The sequence below is a fragment of the Microcebus murinus genome, chromosome 23, assembly GCF_040939455.1.
Source record: "Microcebus murinus isolate Inina chromosome 23, M.murinus_Inina_mat1.0, whole genome shotgun sequence".
NCBI lineage: Eukaryota > Metazoa > Chordata > Mammalia > Primates > Cheirogaleidae > Microcebus > Microcebus murinus.
In genome coordinates, this window is record NC_134126.1 from 16398474 (window position 1) to 16413864 (window position 15391).

The following is a 15391-nucleotide window of genomic DNA, read 5'->3' on the forward strand; positions in this document are numbered from 1 at the left end:
CTGGGATTTTGAAGTCTCAGCAATTCATTCTACTTGCATACATTTTGGGGAGTACAGTTTTGGTGATGAACATGTGTACTATGCATAATATAATCCAATTCTGCTGAGCATGCTCTGAAATTTATCACTGCTTTACAGAGTGGGGAGAGGAGGGGACAGACCATATTTCACAATATTAAACAGGGCTGCTCTTTTGAAAAACATGCAAAAGTAAAATGTGACCAACAGCACTGTATTGACAATTAGGTAGAGTTTCATGAAATCCCAGTATCTCATATCCCATGAGATCAAATGAGCTTGTAGCATTGTACAGCTGATCTGAATAGGTAGCTAAAATGTCTATTCTTTTGGCAGGTAGAATTGGAAAGACAGGAAAGAAGAGGGGTGTTAAGAAAAAGAAAGCAAAAGAGAGACAGGACGGAATTTTGTCACATAAGGGGTATAGAAATCAGAATAACCAGATTTACTGAAAACCTCAAAACCTTGGGCATTTTAGAATAATATTCAGCAGCCTCACTCTAGTATTGAAACAGATGTGCAAGGATTCATCAGGGTTAGGTCAAAATTTTTTAAACTCACCTTCACAAAACAGGAGAGGAATTTCTTTAGGGCCCTTTCAATTGGCATGTGTAGTGGCAATCTCTATAAGAAAGCTCAGGTCTGACCTGTTAGGCCTATTTGGGTCTGTCTAATGTGTTATTGTTGAAGTTATTTCTGGATACCAGAAGAGCTTCTTGTTTTTACTAAAAATGTAGACATGTATGCCACTCTTGAAACTGGCTCCCAACAATTTCCTCCTGTATGCCACAAGAACTCCATCTAAGAATTCCCTGACAGTTCTTATTATATAAGAAAAGTAAATCGTTGTCACAGAAAGAGAAGTGAAACAAGAAATGAGTTGAGATGCAAAGATAACTGCTTAAAAGATAATAATTTTCCTGACAAATGTTACTATTAAGGTAACAAGTAATCCTAGCACTTTTGGAGGCTAAGGCGGGAGGACTGCTTGAGGCCAGGAGTATGAGACTAACTAGCCTGAGCAAGAGCAAGACCTTGTCTCTGCAAAAACATAGGAAAATTAGCCAGGCGTTGCCTCTAGTCCCAGCTACTCAGGGGATAGGGGTGGCAGGGGGTACTGAGGCAGGAGGATCTCCTAAGCCCAGGAGTTTGAGGTAGCAGGGAGGTATGATGACACTGCACTCTAGCCCAGGTGACAGGAAGACCCAGTCTCAAAAAAAAAAAAAAAAAAGATAACAAGTAATAAACTTGTTTAGTGGAGCCCTCAACAGGAACAAGATTTTCATTAGCTTAAACTAACCTGTCCTTCTGGAACAAGCCCTTCCGTAACAAAAACAAGGCATAGTAATACTGTTTATTTTGTGTTTTTTATTTTTCTATCCTAACTTCTTATTTTCTAAGATATAAAGCAAGACTATTCATCTTTGAAATAATTATCTGTGGAAGTGATATGCATGTTAGTGTACATACTGAAATGTTACTGTAATTCTAGTAGAGCATTCTCTTCATTATCTGTTTTTTCACCATAATCTTAGCTACATTGCAACCTATTGTTTAGCTAAACACTCTCATGTTCCACATTAATTAAGAATTAATGTGGAATTAATGTATTTTAAGAAACATACATTAGTTATAATAAAGTGACCAAGGTATTGCATGTAGTTTTAATTGATACTACTTTGCATTTTAAGACATTAGCATATCAAAAATTATTTATTCATTTCAAATTTGCAGAACAGTTATCTGAGCAAGAAGCTATCAGGGAGCTCTTTTCTTTCATCTCCCTTTTGCAATTTGAACTTGATATTTCATAGACAAGTTTTTATTACCTGTTTTTCCACATCTAAAGCTATGCGGTTGGTTTTTAAGCAAAGACTATAACCTATTTTTATTAATTTTATTTTAAAAGTTTCAAATTTATATTCAAAGCTATCACTACAGCTGTGAACTTAACATTTTCAAGTGCATTGTAAAAATCAGTTTCCAAAATCTCTATTCTTTTGTCATCCGTATCTGAATTTTCATTTTATTTTTATTTTCCCCAAAATTCATATATTGAAATCAGTATCTGAATTTTCAAAAACCTTACTATCATATAATACTCCATGGATCATCTCCCTGTGCTTTAAGGCACTGCTCTAGGCCAGTGTCTTTCAAAAACTCTCTTTGAAAGTCATGAATTACCAATCGGAAACTAACTAAATCTTTTAAACCTATTATAATTAAGTCTATTATAATTAAGATATAAGAAGTCAACCAACTAGCCACGTCTTATTCTCTCTTATGCTTGTCAGGTAGAAAGGTAACAACCAAGGTATAGTATCTGGAATTATATCTAGTATATCTTTTTTAATGTTTCAGCATCTTCCAGCTAAAAGGTTGCTGTAATCCAGTGAACCTTTCTATTAATATTAAATAGATATTTCTTAGCTTCCTGCCAGGTTTAACCACTTGGCTATGGGTTATTACTCCATGTACAATGCAGCATCTCTGAGATTAATGAACAACTTGTTTGACAGTGGCAGAGCTGAGCTTGGGTTGCAGAAGTGTTTAGTGTCCAGGCAAATATATGCTTCAGTTGAACTTAAAGACTTTAAAGTGTTTTTTTTTAAGTTGAAACATGAAAGCTTTTACCAAACTAAAGCTTTTACCAAGACCTAACAATTCCTCTTTATAAATAAATGTTTATCATAAAACATAGGTATATAATATAGGTATATAACCCACTAGCTACAATTTAGTAATGAAAATAATTGAGTTTAAATATTTATGAGTGAATTTCAAATCCTATTCCTAAGGTCATTTGGGTCAAATGTTTTCCTAGTAGTTATAACACTATATTTGAGCAATTCTAAAATGTACATTTTTTCACATTCTAACATATCCAAAATTGGATATCTTTTACAAGCAATGGCATCTCATAGTTGAATTGGCAGCAATTTTTTCTTAGTGATACATAAACGAATGTGTCTTACAATCAATGATATCTTAGCTTCAATGAAATAACAGCAATTACACCTTACATTTGTATAGGGCTTTATACACAAGCATCTTAATTGAACTGCAGAATAATTGTAAAAGTAGAAATCATTCACATTTTCTTTATTTTATAAATAAGGGAATTGAAACTCAGAACTGCTGGGGAAATTATCCAAGGTCATACAAATAGAAGCAGTGAATGCCCACTTTTTTATATAAACTTTATTATATATTAATATAAAGCACTTCAGCATACATGATCTTATTTATTCAGAATCAGGGTGATTATCCAAGCCTTTTGATGCCAAGTCCAAAAGATTTCCCTGAACTACATTTATCAGAATAAGCAAAAGCAACCACATTCAGCGGTGCATTATTGGGCCTCTTGGTAGCTCGATAATGCCTCCTTTATATATATACATTGAGCTTTCTTTTTATAATGTAGACCTTAATACAGTCTTTTGTAATCATGTGATTTGAAAATAACGATCATTATTAAAGCTTTACCTTGAGAATCTTTAATTACTTCAGTAATTATTCACAATACCTTCACCAGACAAATTTTGGGTCCATGTATAGTGATTATCAGACTCAAGAAACAAATATGCTTCCTTGATATATTTATCAGTAAATGTTTATTATGCATGAAATATGATTAGCTTTTCAAATATGTATTAAAATTGGCTTTGCACTAAAGGATCAAATAGGTAAAGCTATTTAACCTCATATTTATTCACTTACCCCTGAAATATTCTTGTCATGCTCCTCCCTAAAAATAGGCATGATCTTTGTATGGATCACAGTAGTTATTAAGAGTTCATAGCTTATTTCTTAGTACAGATTGAGTGTCCATTTTCCAAAATGCTTGGGACCAGAAGTGGTTCCAATTTCTGAGTTTTTCAGATTTTGGAATATTTGCATTATATATTTAACAAGCTGAGCATCCCAAATCCAAAGTGCTCCCATGAACATTTCTTTTGAGTGTCATGTTGGCACTCAGAAAGTTTTGGATTTTGGAGCAGTTTAGATCTCAGATTTTTGGATTAGAGATACTCAACCTATATTTTTACTTTTATACATGAACTCTTCAAAACTTTCTTTCCCGTGTTTTATCACTTTTTCTTGGCACAATTACAGAATACACATCATTATATTTTTTGTTCTCTTCTTTTGGGATGCATGTACAGGAGTCACCTCTGAGGATACTATTCCTTCCTCCAGCGATGCAAGCTTCTTGGCCCTAAAAACCAGGTCAAGGTGTTCACAAGTTACACGCTAGTTTGTACTCAGAACAAAATCTTCCTTTCTGGTTTTCTCCCTATGTGTCTTAGAAGGAATGAACAGGAGTTAGCAATACAACACTGAGGTTAAAATCCATATGGGAAACAGGAGGAGCTGCCCACCCAACACACTTTTGTCTCTTGGTGGAACTCTAGACACTTAGGGTGAGTTTCTTGCATAAGTGGGGAAAAAGACCCATTGGAACCTAAAACAACTGGATGCAGTGGCTGAACATAAGGGACCATGAGGGCACTAAGGAATAGAGAGGTGACTTACAATGTGCCGCCGTGGACAGCAGCAACAAATTCATCATCCACTGCAGCCAGGATTTATTTTTCCCCTCACTTGTATAGCGATCCTGGTTTCCATTTTAATATTTAGAAGGTAAGTTCAGTTGATGGACACTTTGTGTAATAAAAAGCTCTTTTAAAGTACGTGCACATGCACACACGCAGGATAAAAAGTGGCACCACTAGTGCCCATGGCTTTCATGGAGTACATTTGTGGAGCCCAAAGCTTAGTCCTGGATATGTTTATAGCACTTTAGCTCCGTTTGTGAGTTTGGAACCCTTCCAAAAAAAGAAGAGAAAGACATATATTATTGTTTATAATCTGCTTTATTCCGCCAAACCTTGACTGAACAGACTTGTGGATTGCTGTTTAAATCCCTCAGTGCCTTTAACTACTGCCACAGAAAGTGGTTAATGCGCATGCTAAACGAAGCTTGGCATACACTCCAGGAAATCACTTTAATTGAGAAGCATTAAATGTTAAAATGATTTTTTTAAAAAAAGCCAGCACACCCAGAGAGTATAAAAGTCCTGGCGCACCAGTAATATAGTTTCTTGGTTATCGTATTCCTCCTGTCTGGGTGAGCTTTAAACCCTGTAGTTGACAGGTGTCGAAAAAGTGACTTTCAGTTCCCTGGGTCACTATATGCAGGCATCCACCTGTCAGCTGGCCAGTGAGTAGGCAGCCTTCAAGGACTTCACTTTAGAGGAGGGGAAGGGAGGGAGCTGTCAACTTTATGGATGTTTGTTTTTCTGGAATAATAAACTAGTCCCAAGTGACTAAAATATGAGATTTAACCCCAAAGTCCTTGCCTGGGTTTTCCATTGCTGTGCAAAAGCCATCTGTTGAAACCTATTTACCATTTTAATGGCCTTTTTTTTTTTTTAAACTGCTTATTTCCAACTTCAGGCTTGTGCCAAGACCACTTTTTGGGGTATATATTTTATCTTTCAGAAAGCAATGCCTAGCCGTTCCCAAATCCCCAAACCCCTCCCAACCAACAGGAGATCCTGCTCCAGGGTTGGCAAACAAGTAAGAGAAAGATGAATCATTTCTATTAAAAAAAAAAAAAGCCTCTCCTGCAACTCTGGAGTCAGTTCAGTCTCTATCAGCCTTGTAAGCTCTGGTCAGGTCAGTGGTCTGCTGAACAAAGTGGGAGCCAGGCACACGGAGACCTTTTTCTTCTAAAATCCCCTCCGTGGTGCCATTTTTGATCATATCAAGGTTCTGAGAAGGGAAAATGCGCATCCTGTCAGGGATGGCCTGTGCCTTGTTCAATTTAACTACAAAGTAGCATTCCAATCTGTGTATAATACCTAAATTCAATGTTTATGTTTGCAGAAATGGCCAAAGGAAAAATCAAAAGGAAAGGATTCAAAAGGAAAATCCTGAAATCATACTGGCAGAAATGAGAGAAGAAAATGAATGAAAAGATTCCAAAGAGACAAATGTTACATGCAAAAGCCCTTGCCTGCTTTTTCTGAAGGGATGTGATATACCCTTCCTAGGGCAGGGCTGTCATTTAAAAGCCCTTTATTTAATAGTTTGGATGGTTTATTTTTATTACTCCTTTTAGAAGGATGATAATAAAATTTCCCTCTTCCTAATGATTTGGCCCCATTTTATAAACATTGATTTTTTTTTTCTTCCTCCTAACGCAACTCATGGTATTCCTCCACAGCAGTGGCTGAACTGTTTACTTCCCTGCGACAGCCAGGATCCAAATCATCCTCCAAAATGAGCGTGATCAGTCCTCCCCGAACGGCCAGGCAGAGGGACTTTAGGAAGGAAGGTACCAGGAATTCTGAGCGATAAAACTGAAACAGCAAAACAGCATTGTTCTAGGAAGTGTGGCAAAGGATTTAAACAATTTTCCTTTTAGACCCTAAAGGACGGTTTTTAAACTATGTCTGAAATGTCAAATCTGAGGAAATATGTACAGATGCATTAAGAATCACCTCTCAAAATGTTACTTCTAGTTTAGCAATAGGTTAAAGTCTACAATACCCTGACCTGCCTTTGATTTCTTTTTATCTTTTTGTGATTTTAGCTGAGTATGATCCTGGTCCCAAGGAGAAGGAAAGATAGGAAAGCAACAGAAACACTGACTGCCGGGCCTCCACTTGTTCTCCTGAGTGTCTTTTACTTCTTTCTGGCTAGTGATTTCTTTCTTTTCTTCTTCTTTAGGCAGCTGTCCTTTTAGAAAGTCCCCCAGAAAGAAAATCAGACTGCTCAGGGGCTGGTCTCCAGTGACCAAGCCACCAAAAAAAAAAGGAAAAAAAGAGGACCATCTCTCTCCTTTGTGAGCTGAGCACATTTTGTAATTACAAAAAAGTTACTAGCTGTGTACGCTAGAGCGTAAAGTGGAAATGGTCCAGTGAATTGTCTGTCTTTGATAGCGTATTGAAAACAAAGACTCAATATAGACAGACTGGTAATGAGGGTTTGGAGAATGGAAGATGAATTAGGCTACCCAAAGGCATGGTGTAAACTGTGTACACTGGCCAGAATTCTGGGGCCCTATTATTATTGCCTCAAGAATATTCAGATGAGTCACCAAATTTAGAAGCAACAGAGTCCTTCATAACCACCCATGGGACAGGGCAAGTGAAGAGGAAAAAGAGTCCTTATGTGTAGGACTTTTGTATTCCCCTACCAACACCCTTCCTCCCATTTGGGACTTATCTTCTCCACCCTTCCTTGATACGTAACCCAGTCTTTTGCCTTTCTCAGCCTGATAAAGCATTTACCACAGGAGATGACTTTGGCAAAGGACCTCAAATGTCTCTCCTTGATGGCAGAGCTTTGGGTCTCCTCTACTTTAATCCCTCCAATAATATCACTGGTCTCCTGCTTGGTAGGCAGTACCTTTGCCTTAACCCAGCAGACACTGGGGCACAGAGTGCATCTAGGACTCAAGTCACAACTTGGTGGCAGCATTAATTGGAGAACGCGGAGGTCCAGACCTCAGCCTCGTGCCTTGGTGCCTAAGCATCGTACATAGTGCTTTAAGTTGTCTCTGTCCAGGAAAGGAAGAAAAAAGGGGATTGCCACACACAAAATTAGATTGTAGAGAAGCTGGCACTGGCACTGTCTGAGGAGTCTCAGACTGTTTCTAGAAGCAAAACATGTGATGAATGATGTTTCCTGCCCATTCTCCCTAACCAGATGCCGTCAGCACTGTCCAATAGAACCTTCCACAGTCACAGAAATGTTTTATATCAGTGCTGTCTACATACAGTGGCCACTAGCCACATGTAGCAATTGAGTCCTTAAAGTATGGCTGATGTGAGGAACTAAACTTCCAGTTTATTTAACATTAATTTAAATTTAAATAGCCACATGTGCCAAGTAGCTGCTATACGGGACAGTACAGCTCTGGATCCTCTCTTCAAACAGACAAAAGTGACCACCCATGGAACAAACACTCTAGTTTTTCCACAGTGAAACTCCAGCTCTGAAGAAATGCTGTGACTTTAATTTTTCTTTTAATTTTAATTAAAAAGTCTCTGCTGCTCTTTCCATTCCAGTTAAACTTCAGGACCTGTACCCTAATAATAAAGCCTTCTACAGAGAAAAAAACTGGATGGAGATTTTCCAAGAAAATGCTTGTCCAGGAGCCCTGAGATTCTGATGAGGCTTTTTTTATTCCTCTGTCCATCTTTCACCCAAATATAGGCACTTGTACATACCTTCTCTAGGGAGAAAATGTATAAGTGTGAGAGACTTAAAAAATGCCACTGAACAAACAGTAACTAAGAATTATGTGGTCAACAGATTTTTTTCCTGCCCATTCCCTAAGTCTGGGAGCAGAGGATTGTGCCCCGGGAAATGTCTTTTAGAGAAACCAGGGAACCTGCTATCATCAATCCTTTATTGAGTAATTCTGGTATTTCATGGCTGTAAGTAGTTCTGGCATTCAGAGTTGTATTTTTGGTTTCCTTCTGGTGATGAAAGGATCCCATATCGGCTCAGCTTTTTATTCTATTTATGCCAAGAGAAAAAACTCCAGAGAACCAAATGAAAAGGAAGACACATCAGCTTCTAAAGAATTAACATATTTATTTTACATAGTTTTACCGTACACATCTCATGCCAACACACAGGAGGCATATACAAACAAACGCACCAGCTTCTGCTTTCCAAAGTCACATGGCAATAAATAAGGATGGGTGGGTCCTTTTTTTTTTTTTCATTTTTCTTTTTTTTTCCAGGAAACGAGACTTCATTTCTTTTCAACTGTACAAAATTTACACTGCGAAGGATGAGGGCAGCAATCCAGAGCTTAGGGGATCTGGGGCTTTGAGGTCTGGATGCAAGCTCAGAGCAACTTCTAGAATCCTGCAGCCCTGAACCTGCTTGGCTGGCTGAACACAGTCCTCAAGTGGGAAAGTACAATGTGGTTCTTGTCTCTAGGTGGGCAACAGATGAGAGTGGGGGTGTCCGTCCTCTGTTCACCTCCCTAAGCCAGGGAATGCTTGCTGCGCCTCCCAAACCTGCAGCTGTCTCCTCACCAGAGCTAGCAGCATGAAACTGTGCTTTTAATGTGGTCCTACCAAGCAGAGTGTGGATGGGATGACTTGGCTGAGCTCTCTCTTTTTGGCTGCAGTCACCGTTTCAGAGCAGTTGGAGCAACTACTGCAAAAAGGGCCAATGGACCAATCCAAGAAAGAGAGAGCCAGTGATGTGCTTTTTACTCAGCTTTCAGCGTGCCCAGAGCCCTTCAGCAGCAGGCCATAAAACAAAACTCATTTCCGCTTAATTGAATTTTTCTTCATCTCACGGTTTCCAATTTTTAAAGTGCAATGTTTCAAAAAAATGAGCCTCCTCAGGACTTCCAGACCCTGCTGGTCGGGGAGGTATGGTCATTATTTTCATGGTGATAACCAGGTTGTCAGTCATGGCGTATGGGAGGAGCCGTGTGGAAGGACAGGTGCCAGAGAGGGGACTGTCATGGAGCGTGGCTTTTGCTAATCAGAAGCCTTGAAGGCTCCCAGCGAGGAGGCAGTTCAAAATAACCAGCTTGAGCTTCAGAGATGGGAATGTCTTTTGTTCTACAGATTTCTTATACTTCCTTAAGTGTACATCATTAAGTGAACATAATAATGAAGATCTAACAGCCCCCAATTATCTTATTAGGTTTCATGTTTTACACGGGGGAAAATAACTTTTAAGGACACTGCCAAATGCTTTTCTTACGTCGTAATTTTTTCTCTTTCCCTGGTGTTTCACTGTATTAATTTGCAGGAACAATGTTATCAATATGGTAGTTGATTTTCATTTTACATTATCTTCTTAACTATCAGATGAGGCAAGAAAGAAAAAGCCTGAAAGGAATTTGCCTGAGGTTGCATAGCAAGTCCTCTAAGGGCGAGAACCAAGCTTCCCAACGTGATCTACCCACTGGGCCAGCTTCACCCTTAAGTTTGGTATTGCCTCCATGGTTTTATTACTTTTCAGCCAATATAGATTCCTCCATATGCCCTCAGTTCCCATTTTTGTTTATACCAACTGCCATGGGGACTTGAGGTTTTTTAATTAATTTGCTTCTGGATTCCGAAGCTTCCTACTCTAAAGTCTATTGCCAGGCACTGCAGATAACGGTTGCTAGTTAATTGCTCTTTTAGAACCAAAGACAGGTCCAAATATGGTAAATGTATCTAAAAGGTCTCATTTCACTTTTAAAATTCATCCGTGTCATTTTAGCAAGGGGTAACAGCTGCCATGTAGCCATGTAGCACCTCATCCCCCGTGGGAGACTTCTGAGCAATAGAGGAGTGCCTCTAAGAGAATCTACAGATAACGTCCTGCTCTTCTCCATCTTCTAACCACAGAAGAGCTAATGAACATTCTTGGCATGCAGTGGCTCATTAGTAGCCCATCCATAATGCTAACCTGCCTCGCAGGGAGATCTACTTAAAATCTGAGACCTACTGCAGCTGTGCTTCTAAATGGCACCAGTGTTTGCTGCTTCTGGGGAGGTGGCCCTGGGAATGGGGAGTGACTCTGAGGAACTTAAATAAAGCTCCCCTCGCTTTCTCAAGAGTTTTGCCAGTTAGCCAGCCCCACTGAGAACAAATAACTGTTGGCCAACGTCAACTGTTCAGTGAGTTCCTCCGGAGACTTGTTGAATGAGGAAGGCCTCCCCTTCTTCCGCCGTTGAGCTGGGAGTATGATTAACTTACAAAACCAAAAATTGGTCAACTTACATTGATCCTAAACAGTGCTACAAAGAAGGACGCTCCCTTCTTTAGAGCCTGCTCTCCCCATACTATAGTCACCAAAAATATGAAGTGCCTTTGAAATCCCATGAGTCGCTAAGCCAGATAGTCTGGGTAGGACAGCTCGGCAACTGGGCCACTGCCCAGCAGAGCCTTTCTCCTGTGTGTTGGGAGCAGCCCGCTAAGAATGGTGGATATAAGAAGCTGTCCAAAAAGACAGCTGCATTTGCCTTTCCTCCACGTGGTTTATTATCTTGCATTTGTGCCTCCCGATATTCGCAATATTGGGAAATTCCCAACGACACCGAGTTGGGTCGGGTGGATACTCCATCGTCTACTAACACGGGCCCTCAAGAAAAGAGTCCTCATTTGCAGACTCCCCAAGCAAAAATCACAACAATTGCAGCACATCAATAAACAAGGATGCACTACCAAATTGATCAGAGAAAAGGTGGCCTAAAGGCTGATCCAGGAGTTTATTGACTATATAATTTAAAGAAGTTTAATTAATCTTAGTTTAGTCCTGGAAAGGAGCTTAAGAAAAAAAAACAAACAAACAGCTGCCAAGGAGGAACTATTCATTTCTTCCTTCAGTCGGCCTACAACACGCCTACATCTTTGCAGTCCTCAAAAGGTGACCAAAGAAGGACCACAGAAGGAAGGGTCCTTAGGGTCTGTGGCCCCATCACTTCACATGAAAGAAAGACAATGACTTTTCACCCTTTCCTATGCTGCTAATCTCATTTAAGAGAATGGGAGGCCGGAAGAAGCAAACCAGGTTTCCCAAGGGGATGGGAATAAATTCTAGCTGGCTAAATTCCAGTTAGCACATGGAGAGCTTCCTAATGGCCAAACGGGTGCATAAGGTGGGAATTGCAGCACCATCCCTGACAGTGCTCCCCACAGAACTGTCACAGGAGTGGCAGCTCCTAATGCCGGGATCAGCCTTGCCCCGCCTCAGGGTTAGTGACGTGGTCTTGCAAACATGCAAGAGTACCTGCCCCACCGCTGGCCAAGTCCCACCAGCAATCCCGGGAGATGCAGCCCAAGGAAGACTTGGAACCCTTTGGATAATTTTAGGGCTGCTCCCTAAATTATTCCTCCCAACCAAGATAGGCCAAAGAAAAAAACATTGCTAGCTCCTAGAAGCAACGAAGACTCCTCCAACTGAGTCCGCTTGCATTTGAGTCAGAGAAAGCTTGCATTTTAAGGGGGCAGGACCAGCGGTAGACTTGCAAGCTCATCCAAACCAACTCCCTCAAAACAGACTCTCCAAATATTTCACCCTACAAGGATGGAGGACTCCAGGAGACTGGCAGCTGCTGATGTGGCTAAACAGATTGCACGCTTGGAATCCAAATGTGTCTACAAATGTTTGCGCTGATTGTCATTCTGTTCTCCATATTTTAGCTTTGATCATTTTGTAACCCACAGCCTGCCTTATGGAAGAAATGATATGAGCAACTTAACAAGGCACACTGTGCACCAAGGGGACTCATCAGGCAGTCTGTGACGGTGGTCCAGGGCCACTCAGCTCCAGCCTCAGGGTCACCTGCGATGAAAACCACCTCTTGCCATCAGGGATTCAGCGATATAAATGGGATTTCCTAAAAACCAAAACTGAAGAATATTCTCTGGTTTGTAGGAAAGAAGTCATATTTTCAATAGCAAAAAAAAGGGGGGGGGCAGGGACATGTTTTTAATATCAAACTGTGGTCATCAACGTTTTCACTGACCTTTAATAGCTGATCTTTCTATTTTGAAAATTAGGGTTCAATAAGGGTGGTCCAAAAATCACTTTTATTGTACCCAAGGCCCGTGACACCTCTACCTTAGGAGTGTCGGTTCCGGTGACAGCGGTGGTTTGGGAGGCATTGCGTGAGACACACCAGCATGAGACGCACCAGTTGGAGCAGAGTCCCCAAGGCCCCGGGGGCCTGTCACAGTCACCTCGTGCTACCAAAGCACTGAGCAGCCAAAGCCTCTAAGCAGGGCAGGAGGGGAGACAGCCAGCAAGCCAGCATCCCTAGAGCTCCGGGCTGCGCACCCTGCGCCGCGTTCTGGGATAAGGCTGCTCTCCCACCCCAAGAAAACAGCGCCCTAGCGTGGTCTCGCAGCCTGCTAGGACTCGGCGGAGGACTTCCATTGAAAATAATGGAAATTCACAGTGGCGCTCTTTTGATCCTTAAAAGGCAAGTCTCTTTTGATCCTTGAAGATATTCTCTCAAGCCAGGAGGACAGGCAGGGTGGGGAGGAGAGACGTTTAAAAAGGAGGATGATCCATTTCATCGAGCCAAGAGGCTGGGCTAGTTGGAAAGTCGGGGTAGCCTACACTGCTCCCCGTGGAGATGTCAGAGGTGGGTCCCCCGGCCATGGCTCTCAGCGTCTGGCTCACTCCCTGCCCTGCATGCGCGATGATGCCCAGATTACTGTCCACCGCGTAATCCAGCCCATTGAGCAAGGGAGCGTGGGATGGCAAGGACGATATGGAGGATGGAGACTGGGGGATCCCATAGGGGCTCCCATCCCTCAAGTCCTGATAGGGTTGTCCTGTCCCGTCCATGGAGAAGCTCCCATTCATTAACTGTCCGCCTGTAACGTCCCCCACGTTGCCATAAATCCTATTGGTGTGGCCAAGTTCTGAGAGAATTTGATCCTCTGTGGACAAAAGAACGGAGATTTATTGTCAGCTGCCAGGACTCCGGTGGTCCCCTGCTCTTCACAACCTTGGAACACACGTGACCAGGAAAGGAGCCCGGGAGGCAGTTGCCTGGCCCAGCGTGGGTCAGACACCAAACATGGCAGCCTGACACCCAGAGGCCAACCCGGGTCAAGGGGGAAAGCAAGAAACACCTGTGGAGACTAAATTCCCAGGTCCCAGAAGGCTGAACGAATGCTTGGAGAGCTTGTTGTTCCCATGGGGCTGGTGTACTAAGACACTCTGGCTACACTGAGGAGTCAGAATGCCCAAGGTCTAGGGGGGTCGTGTGTTATCAATGTCACAAAAGGAAGCTCTGTGCTGATAAGATTTACTCTGAAAGCTCTCAAGATGACAAAAGGCTGGGTTTAGTTGGTTGGGAAGCTAGCGGCAGCTGAGGACCACTCTTAGACATGTGTACAAAATCATTCTGGTCTACCTGGAAAAGAGGGTCGATATCAAAGGACTCGGTTTCCCTTTCTGTTCAATATGCTCTTCACTAGGGCCAAAGAATTGATTTGATTAAGGCAAATGGACCTTCCTCTTCCTTGAAAAATTTCATTAAAGGGATCTAATGGAATCTTTGCCACTTGAAAGAATCCATCTCTCCAACAGAGGGGAGCAGCTTAGATCTTAAGAAATAAAGGGTGATATAATTACCCAGAGAGACCAATGGCATGTCACCCCAGGCACCCACCGGCACCCAACAGAAATGAGCTGCCAAACAAGACTTCACAATGTTTCTGTGTGTTCCAGGCATGACTTTCAACAGCTCAGGTGAGATCAGGGGCCTTCTCAAGAGAGGCCTGGATGTGAACGTCAGGCCCAGGAGCCCTCCCGGGGCCTGCACGGGCCATGTGTTCTGCAGGGAGGTGACCGCCAGGGCTCAGCAGACCTCCGGGCCGAGCTACAGCCCCCTCAGGGTGCCGTGCTCCTGGCAGGCAACTTGTTCCCTGCCCTATCCCACAGACCACTTTTACTATTTCCACTGGGACCTCTGCATCAATTCCTATATAGCGCCTCCCCACTGCAGACTTCAACACCCATCCCTCTGCGGCCTGTCCCGTACCGCCCATAAAAATGAAAAAGGGGGGCGGGGAGCTCACGCCCTTTAAAGGTTCCAGGAAGGTGAAGGCTCAGCTCCACTGTAGAGTGGCCATGATTTGGCCTTGTGCCTGTACCTGTCATCCACATGCCGCCTGTGGGGACAGCCATGCCCTCCACGTATACAAATGTGCTCACTGTTCCCCGAGCACATCCACTGACACCCATCAACACCGGGGGTGGGCGAAGCTGAGGAGCTCCTCGTGGGGAGACTGGGGCTCAACAGAAGGGGGTACTGAGGCTCCAGAGAAGCGAGCCCATTTGACAGAGCCACACTGGACACCAGGTTTCTGGTCCCCAGTTCAGCACACTTGGCTTCCTCCCAACCGAAGACCTTCCGCATTTGAGGACTCAGTTACTGAGAACAATTATGGTTATTTGCAAACAACCCGAGGACTGACAGCATGCAGTGATTGCAATGTTGCTGGTGCGCAGGTTTGGATGTAGCACATGCTGCAAAGCTTGTGTGCGGGGGACAGGACGGGTGAGTGGCGGGAAAGGGATTTCAGAAATGAAGCCTGTTGCCCATCTTACATGCACTCACTCGCAGCACTGACTTCCCAGGAAAGGGCCTGTCGAGCTCGGCTCCCCAGAGGAAGGGGACCGTGGGAGCTGGGCCAGTGTCCCTATAGAGGGGAGGTTGGCTGGGGAGGAGCTATGTGAGCTGGAGAGGGAGCCCCGGTCAGCAGAGAAGAAGGGGAGGCCTCGGGCCACAGGACGGGCCTGGCAGGGCCCGAGCACCCAGCTTCCGAGTCTCAGCAACTGTGCTCTGTTGTTTTCTACTCCTTGTCCCATCATG

The 15391-nt window shown here is 42.8% G+C and overlaps 1 protein-coding gene across 1 annotated transcript in view; it reads right to left on the minus strand.

The window, feature by feature from the left end:
* Positions 1-12904: 12904 nt before the first annotated feature.
* The window catches only part of LHX4 (LIM homeobox 4), a 39471-nt gene continuing 36984 nt past the window's right edge, over positions 12905-15391 (minus strand). Inside the window, exon 6 of the mRNA XM_075997004.1 lies at positions 12905-13448. Coding sequence (XP_075853119.1) covers positions 13054-13448 — 395 coding nt within the window. The 3' untranslated portion in view covers positions 12905-13053. The remainder of the gene's footprint in view (positions 13449-15391) is intronic.